The 10,474-nt window shown below is 47.9% G+C and overlaps 1 protein-coding gene across 1 annotated transcript in view; it reads left to right on the forward strand.

Moving 5' to 3' along the window:
- MAST1 (microtubule associated serine/threonine kinase 1) overlaps positions 1–5,991 on the forward strand; it is a 53,390-nt gene extending 47,399 nt beyond the window's left edge. The window contains exons 21-26 of the mRNA XM_029283737.1: positions 447–653; positions 2,336–2,565; positions 2,743–2,865; positions 2,965–3,101; positions 3,631–3,818; positions 4,889–5,991. Of these exons, the coding sequence (XP_029139570.1) occupies positions 447–653; positions 2,336–2,565; positions 2,743–2,865; positions 2,965–3,101; positions 3,631–3,818; positions 4,889–5,991 (1,988 nt within the window). The remainder of the gene's footprint in view (positions 1–446; positions 654–2,335; positions 2,566–2,742; positions 2,866–2,964; positions 3,102–3,630; positions 3,819–4,888) is intronic.
- Positions 5,992–10,474: the final 4,483 nt, after the last annotated feature.

The raw sequence follows: 10,474 nt of genomic DNA on the forward strand, positions 1-10,474 counted from the left end.
TGGACCAGAAACCTAAGCTTAAGCCTTTCAGGTTACATGATAAGGCAGAGAAGGCCTCGGTGTACACGCACACAAACAGGCACATGCACACTCATATCATAATCTCAACTCCGTACTGAATCCTGCTACCTGCTGCATTATATTTCCCAGAACGCTCTGATGATGCTGGCTGGGAGTTCTGAAACAACACATGGACAGCACCAGATTGATGGAGGCTATTGTTGTGGGAAGGGTTTGATGAGCAGCATTATGGTTTATTTGCCAACAGTCCTTCAAAGAACAGAGGTGGATCTGTAGTGCTCACAATGCCCTCTGTGGGGTGGTGGTGATGGTGGGCAGTTCATGTGGTGGTGTCCTGTGGCTCTTGCTTGGAGGTGGGGGTCCCTGAGTGTGGTCCTGTGATCTAGGGCTTGAGTCATCATCCCTCTCTCTCCCCTCCCCAATAGGCGATAAATCAAAAGCGGGTGAGCTACAGCCCCCCAAAGAGCTGGACCCATCTGCCCCCAGAGCTACCAATGACTTGGTGCTGCGTCGGGCCCGGCACCAACAGCTCTCAGGGGACACCGCCACGGCTGAGAAGCGCAGCTCCCGCACAGGGGGCAAGGTCATCAAATCTGCCTCAGCTACTGCATTGTCGGTCATAATCCCCACAGGTACGCCCCTCCTCCTCCTCTTCATCCCTCCCCCCCACACACAACACCCAGACCCCTAGAAATGGCATCCTCCTTTGAGCCTGACCCACCCACACTCACTTAACACCCTCCAGTCACCTTCTCTCTTTGCCCCACCAGGCTATGCACCACACAGACCACTGGCCTAAGACCCTCCTCTCTTGCGCTGTGTTCCCTTCATCCTTCAGAGCACTGAACTCCTCTAGATTCCCCATTTCCTTGGTACAGGGATTCTCTCTCCCCCACTCTAATAGGAATCAATACCGAATTTGTCTTCAGGAGAGTCCCCATAATGGTTGTCTTGTGGCTTTGCATGATCTATTCCACCCACCCACCCACCCAACCCGCCCTTTGGTTCTTCTAGCGTAGTTGCTGGGCTGTGTGTATTCTGCAAAAAGCCTGTCACAATAGAAGTGGGATGCTGCAACTTTTTGTAGGGTTTATGTAAATGAAGCAGATTTGCTTGATAGAATGTTCTTTGCATGGCTGATATTTCTGTTCAAATCCTCTGCTTCTGTTACTTATGAGAAGAGGTAAATAAGCCCAGGGGGAGGCACCCAAAACCTCCTCACCTGACCGGTAGCAAGAACTTGAATTCAGAACTTGAACTTGCACTAAGATCTCACTTGGTGCACATTCGGTTGTATCTAGTCATCAACGGCTAGAAATTGGAAGGCCGAATTTTGTGCCAGGGTAGCCTATGTGCAGCTTGAAAATGCACCATACACGCAGCCCTCGTAGTTGCCTGTATGTGTCAGTGGTTAATATTATGTACTTGAGAGTGACCCGAAATATCCCAATGATGCATTACTTGGGGAAACATTTCCCTTTCCAGCTAGAAAAACACATGCAAGTAATCCTCGATTTATGACTGGCTGCTTAATGACCATTCAAAGTTACGACAGATTCCTTCCCCCCGCCCCCCAAGATACTTATGAGCTGGTTTCAAAGTCACTGCTGCTGCAGTGCCCTCACCATTGTTTATCCTTACGATCGACCACAGGGATACCCCACCTATCTCCCTCACCCATCCCACTGGGTCCCGGCAAGGCTTGGCCTGTTCCCAAGCCAGCCACTCGGCCACACAAGGAAGCCTAAAGCCAGATGGCAGAAGTGACCAGCACACGGAGGAGCCCGGTCAATGCAAAGCTCAGCTCAGCTTTCTCTACGCTATTCTGCAAGCAAATAGTACTTCTCGCAAGACTGTAAGGGGGTCTGTTTTTTCAAGGAGGCTCCACAAACTACAGCAGCAAATGGAACCTTATTGCAGGCCATTGCAACATAATGGGCAGGTTCCATCATGGTCATAAGTCGAGGACTATCTGTACTGGATTTTGTTTACCTCTGGAGCCTGCACAAACGTTTAGCCCTGTCTCACTAGACACCTCTACTGACCAGCTCTTAAGGTTACCTGTCCTCCAGTAGCCCCCCTCCTCCCTCAAAGTGTTCTAAATTCTGTACCACTCCTATGCCATTGTGTCCCGGGGGCTGTCAGAAAATAATAAGAGGGTAAAGCTAGGCTGGTGCCAAGCCCCACAAGAAACTGATCTCCAGTTAACTACAGCAGGGAAGCAAAGAGCCCTGTGGTGTGCTTGTCCTCTGTGTCCATGGAAAGTATCTTGCGTTATAACCTCTTAATTTTCTTTTTCTCTCTCTCCTTTCAGTGGAGCAGCATAGCAGCTCACCCCTGGCCAGCCCAATGTCTCCCCGATCACTCTCCTCTAATCCTTCATCCCGAGATTCCTCCCCATCCCGAGACTACTCTCCTGCTGTCACCAGCTTGCGCTCACCAATCACTATCCAACGGTCAGGCAAGAAGTATGGCTTCACCCTGCGTGCCATCCGTGTGTATCTGGGAGATAGTGATGTCTATAGCGTGGATCACATTGTCTGGGTAAGAAGACATTCTGGATTTGCAAGATTTAAGAGAATGGTCAAGAAAGAGCCATATGGCTAGTGAGATAGAAATTAGCAGCAAGGACTCTCCTGTCACAACGATGAAGCTATTGTCCTATGAATCAATGGGAGGTAGCAACCTTGAGAGACATTCTCTTGGCTTTTTTCTTGGCAGCATGTGGAGGAAGGGGGTCCAGCCCATGAAGCAGGTCTGTGTGCAGGAGACCTCATTACTCATGTCAATGGAGAGCCAGTGCATGGTCTGGTGCACACTGAGGTGGTGGAACTCATCCTGAAGGTAAGCAGAAGTATGCAAGAAATTGGAGAGTCTCCGATGGAACCGAGACCCTGTGTTTTTGTTACTGTCCCACAGCCAGCTTACCTTTCTTTCCCTTAGAGTGGAAACAAGGTGATGGTGACTACTACGCCCTTTGAGAACACCTCCATCCGGATTGGACCAGCCCGCAAGAGCAGTTACAAGTCCAAAATGGCTAGAAGAAACAAGAGGAGCACCAGCAAAGAAGGGCAGGAGAGGTGAGCTGCATAGAGAGGATGGGAAGGACAGGAACAGGCAAGGTGTATCAAGGATAGCTTGATCCCCTCTTATGTTCATAGAGATTTGGGAGTTCATCTAGTGCAGCGGTTCTCAACCTATGGGTCGCGACCCCATTTGGGGTCGATCGACCATTTCATGGGGGTCACCAAGCAAGGCTGTCCGCCATTTTTTCCCCTTTTCCGGCGGGTGCCTTACCTCCCTTGGGCTGGGCCAGCTGGTGGTCGGCCTGCTCCGTCTCTGACGCTTGCCAGCTACTCCTCGGCCGGCGCAGGGGGCAGAACCACGCATGCGCGGTGCTCCCGGGCAGGGAAAGTCCTCGACTTACGACCGGTTGGGTAGTCCTCATCTTACGACCGGTTTAGTCCTCGACTTACGACCGGTTTAGTCCTCGACTTACGACCGGTTTAGTCCTCGACTTACGACCGGTTGGGGTCGCGGCATTAAAAAGGTTGAGAACCACTGATCTAGTGTAATTCCCTGCTGAATGTAATTTCTTCATTCTGGCAGTAAGAAGCGCAGCTCCTTGTTCCGCAAGATCACCAAACAATCAAATTTGCTGCACACCAGCCGTAGCTTATCATCCTTGAATCGCTCCTTATCCTCCAGTGATAGTTTGCCTGGCTCACCCACCCATGGTCTGGGTGCCCGTTCACCCACCCAGAGCCTGCGCTCCACTCCTGACTCTGCATACCTAGGTAAGAGGTTAGGACAGCTATGGTTGGTAATGGCAGGGTTGGATGGGAAGGGAGTATAATGAGAACTGTTTACGACAGACTGTGACACCCTTATATGCTGGGAATATTTTTCTTGGCCTTTGAAGAAGACTGAAGAGTAGCTGGGGCATCTGGCTTCTTTTTTCATCAAGCTTTATTTTCATAAAAAAGGGTGATATTCTTTAGTTCAGATGGGGAACCAGTAATCCAAAGATTGCTGAACTATAATTTCTAGGATTGGCCAGTGACTATATTAACTAGCATTTGCAAGTCAGCATTGTCTAAAGAGCCTGATTTCTGTAAAGCCCTCTTTTCTGTTGCCAAGTTCGAATCTCCATGGTGGTCCTTCCACCTAATGCTGTGCAACTAATAGTCAGTAGGTTTGAGAGAAATCGGTAGATTCTACTCTGCATTTTTCACTTAAAGAAATAATGAAAATTGGGTCTGTGCAATACTTTGGATTTGATTATGTACAATTGCTTCAGAGCCCCAACAAAAGCTATATGAGTTAACAATCACTCTCACCCAGCAGTGTTTTCCCAGTAGTATCCAAAGAAATGTGTGCAGGGAAAACTATGCTGATCCTTAAATCTAGGCCATGGTTGCATTCCTGTAAAGTTCAGGCACAAGAGGCAACAGGAGTAGACTATTTTCTAAATTGGTGGTTCAATTATCAATCTATTACCCTTTTTCCCAGTCTCAAATAATGTCATTACCCTCCCCCCCCCAAATCAGACTGTTATTTTACATAAGTGTCTCAGCAGTGGCGGTCCTAAACTGGATCCTCAACTCACAAACAAGCAATTACAAATTGCTCCATTACCCCAAAGACAAGGCCATAGTACCCCATAGTATCTAGATCAGCGTAAAAATGCAAGTGTGAATAATTGCATGAGGAACATGCCCTGGTCAATCTTCAGGTGGGTCTGTAAGATGGAAGCCCTGGGTCATTTCCTTGCAGGGGAACCCACAACCTCTCCTGAGTCTGTAAATGGGGCAAGCGAGAGTGCTCCGTGGTACATCTCATCTTTCCTCTCTTTATCCCTTTGTAGGGGCCTCCTCTCAGAGCAGTTCCCCAGCCTCCAGTACGCCCAATTCACCAGCCACCACGTCCCACCACATGCGGCCCAGCACTCTACATGGCCTGTCTCCCAAACTGCACCGCCAGTATCGTTCTGCCCGTTGCAAGTCAGCTGGAAACATTCCCCTCTCACCACTGGCACATACGCCGTCACCTACACAGTCCTCACCACCGCCACTTCCCGGCCATACCGTGGGCAGCTCCAACACCACCCAGAGCTTTCCTGCAAAGCTTCATTCTTCACCCCCAGTGGTACGGCCACGCCCCAAGAGCGCAGAGCCCCCTCGTTCGCCACTTTTGAAGCGGGTGCAATCAGCGGAAAAGCTGGGCTCTCTCCTAAGCGCAGAGAAGAAGGTGGTAGTGAGAAAACATAGCCTGGAGGTGGTGCACTCTGAATACCGCAAAGACTTCTATGGGGAGCCTGGCCTTCACAGCCTAGCAGAGTCAGATGGGGAGAGCCCCAGTGAATCTGGCACTCCAAAGCCCTTGGCCACCCGGCGCCTGGGCCGGCAGGAATCCCCCCTTAGTTTTGGGGTCGGAGATGGAGAGGCAGCTTCGGAGACCAATGCCAAAGCAAGGGGATCAGATGCGATTCCTGCGGATTGCAGGAGGAGCCAAGGTGTGCAGACCGAGGAGGCTTTTGCAGCAGCAAACCGAGCCCTGACAAAAGCCCTGAGCCCTGTTCAAGAGCACGAGCAAGGCAGAAAAGGCAGCCTGGAGGCAGATGTGATTCCGCGGGGCCCTGTCCCAATTGTTTTGGAACCGAAAGAGACCCAAGATCCTGGCTCTCCAGGAAAGGCCACTCTTCAGCCTGTCCAAGACAAGACTGGCTCGCCCAAGGAGAAGTGGATCTTGGAGGTTGTAGAAGAGCACACCACATTGGGAACCTGTGTAAAAACCGCCAGCTGTCTCTGCCCAGAGGAAACCAAGAACGGACTGAAGCGAAGCTCAGCTGACGCAAAGGGAAAACGGGGGAAAGAAGAGCTACCTGTCTTGGCATCAGGGAGCAAGTGTGCAGGAGATACGCCCCGGCCCCCTGCCGCTACTCTGGAGAAGAAAGGGGCTGCTCACTGAACCAGAGAAGAGTTGGTTTTCTCACCCTCCTGGCCCCCGGAACCCATACTAGTAGAACACCAGTGTCGTATTTGCCTTCCAGCCTTCATGGTGATGAGAGCGGTAAGGTAGCAAAGCTCCGTTCCCAACAGAGCTGGAAGGGGACGCTCCTTAAGCTCTCTGTGAATGCGAAGGGCAGAGGCAGCAGTGCCTCCCCCTCAGCCATCCCTTTGTGAATGGCATGTCTGCTCTTAAGCCTTGTAAAGTACCTATACATATCTCTCACTATATATATATATATTATATTTATATAAATATAAATACAAATATATATATAAATATATATATACAAGTAAAACTATACATGAAATGGTTAATACTGTGATCACTCCCTTCCCCAACCTCACACCCATTGTACTGTGCTTCGGGCTATTTCTTGAAATCTGTATAATAAAAAAATAATAAGAATTGATGTTTAGGGGGAAAAAAATTAGAATTGGAATACAGAACACCAAGCCATGTTTGAATGTAGCAAGTTTTGCTCCTTCACAAAGTTCAAAAAGTCCAGTGAAAATTCTTGTGGCATATTTATCTGCATCTCTGCACTGCAGAGGGAAGGGTCCAATGTCACGCACATTTGTCACGGAATGATTGGCACTGGGGCAGGGGAGTTGACAGGAGAGCTGTTGGGACCTTGTCAGAGTAGCATTAAAGGAACTGCAAGTAAGCAGCTCCAATATTCATGTCCACAGTTCTCCCACCTGGATAACGTCTGGTTCTTGATTCTATTTTGTTTTCCTAATTTCAATGATAAATTATTGGATTTTATATGTGTTTCCCATGTGAGCAATTTAAATAACAAATGACTTATCAGGTGAAGTAAGTAGGTCAGCCTTTAGTTGTGGGGTTGTAAATCTGTTCCATCCCAAAGAGGAGCTGGTGTTTTTTTTTTAATGTATATCTGAATGGGACAAAAAGCTTGTCTCAAGCTTTTGAAAAGGCAGAGACTGCCTATCATGAAGACATGGTAAGTTAGTCTCCTGAAGCAGTGGATTTGTAGAATCAAAAATATTGATGGAGAACACCTCTGATCTAAGGGCATGATATTTGGGAAGTTTTACTATGCAAGTTCAATGGAAATGGGATTTGCTCTGGATAATTATTCAGCAGGGGTGTATTGTGGAAGGGAGATGCCATTGGAGTGTTTCATACTAGGTATCCAAAATATCTCTGATTGTCTTTTTGCAGTGTAATGGATAAAACCTCAACCTGCCCCTAGTGTTGTTTGGAAGAGTAATCGTATTTTCATATTAATATCCTTGCCTCTAATGGCAGGCACAACATCCCAAGCTACTAATTCATTGTGGACAGGCTTTGCTCTTCTCTCCCATGGCCCTTAATGAGCTCACTTAGTTTCACTCCCAGTCTGATAGACCCATTATGCAAGTGGATTCTCAGACTGATTTGGGGGTTCTGACAAAAGCCTTAACAGACAATGACTGGAGAGGATGCTGCAATCTAAACTGGTAAATCTGGAAGTGCATATGGAGCTCAGTTCAAAGTGCGGGAATAGGTCTCAAAATCCTGTTTCAATTTCCCTCTCCCTGTTCTTTTGAAAAGGCTGAAATAGCTGACACTGGAAACCTGGTTGGCTTCCCAGGACTATCAGGAATAGGAAGAAAATGGGCATAGCCTATGACAGTGGTGGCGAACCTATGGCACGGGTGCCAGAGGTGGCACTCAGAGCTCTCTCTGTGGGCACACGTGCCGTCGCCCCAGTCCTAGGCCTTCAGTTGGGTTTTATAAAACCTTTTTGCTTTAGGCCTCCGCCGCCGTGTGCAAAAAACAAAAGGTTCAATCAATCAATTTCAACTTCTTGCGGGGAAAAAAGATCTTGCAAAATTGGAATTGATTGATTGAACTTTTTAGTCCCACCCAGTCTGCTGTTACCACCGCAGCCACGCCCACCCAATGGGCCACAACCACCCAATGGGGCACACCCACCCAATGGGCCATACCCACCCGGCACTCGAGATGCATAAGTGGGTTTTGGGTTGCAGTTTGGGCACTCGGTCTTTAAAAGGTTTGCCATCACTGGCCTATGAATTGGCATGTAAGCCTCTTTGTGTGTCCCTTTAGGATACAGAACTACTGTGGCACTGCTAAAGAGACAGAGGCAAGCACTAGGAGCTTCATGTACACTGCTAGGTTGCAATAAAGGGATCCTGTAAAATTAAGGTAGCTGCTTGACCACATTGGTCAAAATGCATGACGTTGCCACCCTGCCCACTCATGAATTTATGTCATTGGTATTTGGGCAAAGATGTCATTATGCATGACTGCTGTAAATTAGCAATGTCATGTTTAAGTGTACAGCTATGATTTCAAATCAGGTTGCAGTTAATATATTGTTTATCCAGAAGCGTTTTGCAGATACCAGTTCTGATGGAATAGAGCCCAGTGAATGAGAAAAAAGAGCCTGCTTCTCTTGGCCTTCTCTGTTCATCCTGAGACTTGGTTGCTTTCCCTTGAAAAAGAAGTTCAACTCTCAAATTTAGCAACCCAGATTTGGCACCATATCATTAGGAGTATATCAAAGTGGTTTTAAAAAGTGCTGCACAGATGCAATTACTGCCTGGTGTAGCTGCTGGTCTCCCTTCCCCCCAATGCTTTCCCTCTCCACCTGGAAGGAGAGGTATTCTCTATGCAAATATCAGCTAAATTATGATACAAGACTGTTCTCCTCTCCCCTTTTGACTCCCCTCAATTCCAATCCTATTAACCTATTAATCTCTTCATTCACGCTCCTCCATTTATCCGGATAGCACAATTCTGTATGAGTCCCCGAGAGCCCTTGCAACCTCCATGCTCTTCAGTCATTTCGCTAAACCAAATGCAGCCCCACAGAGCTGCCTTGCCTGCCTGGAGCTACGCAGCCTGGCACGCTTGGCAAGGTTCATGGCAGATTCTATTTGGCCCTAAATAGCACAACTGGCCCACAAAACTCCTCTCCCAGATGTATGAGAGCTGGCACAGTACTTAGACACCAGGTTTACTCCAAGCAAGACTGCAATGTAGTGTACTATATAGATGCTGAAAAGAAGTGGTGCAGAACTCCTAAATTTGGGGGAAGGGAGTCAGGAGGCAAATATGTCGGTGGGGAAAGCATTTTATTTGCAAAGTTCATTTTCCTCCCAAATCCAGAGTTAAGGAGCTCTTCCTTATAAGGGAGCAAAGCAATTAGAGAGACAGGAGGAAACCTCCAGGGTTGGAGCACCTTCCTTACAGGGAAGGTACTGTATGTGTATGAATGTTCTCCCTCTCCGATGTAACGCATGAGTGCTCGATGAAAGACTCTGGCTGTACTGTCTGTACTGTGAATAAAGGCATATGCCCTATCTCCCACCCCAAGGAGCTAGGAAGCTGACTGCCACGTAATCTCTACCTGCGAAGTATTTCTCTTGGACCATCAAACTTGTCCCTTGGCTTACGCGCGGGCAGAAGCATTGTCATGTTAATAAACCAACCTGTACAGCATGTTTGGCTTTTACCTTCTCTGATCACTGGTTGTTTGGGTTTGGAAGGGGAACGTCTGATGGGAAAGCAGATGGTTCATCTGGAGACTGCAAGTCCCACCCTTATTTCTTGGAATGCAGGGACTGGGCAGAAGTTTTTAGGGCGAGAAACCAGGGTGCGGACGGAATTAGGCTTGAAGGTAGAGTTGCCCCAGCTAGCCTTAACCAAAGGCACATTTGCCCTCCCATGTGCTGCCTGAGTGACATGGCTCCTCAGAATAATTTCCCCATTCCACTCTCAGGCTTCCTCCCTCCCTCCAGCAGCCTCAGCCGGGTGTTACATAAGAACCAGGGCATTGTGCCAGAAGGTTACTGTTACAAACAGGCTTCTATTGTGCACGTGAGGCTCCTCTCACACGGCGTTCTGTGCCAAGACAAGGAAATGAGGACAGAGTCAACCCTACTGGGCTATTCTGTCACTGGGTCTGAGTGACCGGTTGGGTTGCTCTTGCAGTACAGCCAACACACTGACTTACTAAACAGCAAAGCAATTCTAGGCTGATCTGATACGGTTATCTCTGGTCCAACAGAATGATTTCATTGGTCCCATTTGTGACTTTAGATCTGGTTGGTTGATAAGGCCTTCTTATCCTCAATTTTAGATTTAGTTTAGAATGAATATTCAAATATTTGCCAGCATGTCGTCACATGCTGTGGCTTCTAAATGACCATGTCTTCTCTCTCAAGTCTGACTCATCTGAAGCTCTCCCCTGTGTATCTTGGGATTGAACACTGGAATAAGGGTAAATATTAAGACCTATTCCCCAAACTCACAAAGCACCTCAGAAACTAAAAAATAATAATAACTGAGAACTGGCCTGTTCACAAACACATCTCTTAATAAACCCAAACACCCATCCAAGGAATGATGAATGCTGGCTACTATTCAGAATGTTATTGAGATATGCAGCACCATACACAAAGGATTT

Source organism: Protobothrops mucrosquamatus, unplaced genomic scaffold (assembly GCF_001527695.2).
Source record: "Protobothrops mucrosquamatus isolate PMUCROS unplaced genomic scaffold, P.Mucros_1.0 scaffold205, whole genome shotgun sequence".
Lineage (NCBI taxonomy): Eukaryota > Metazoa > Chordata > Lepidosauria > Squamata > Viperidae > Protobothrops > Protobothrops mucrosquamatus.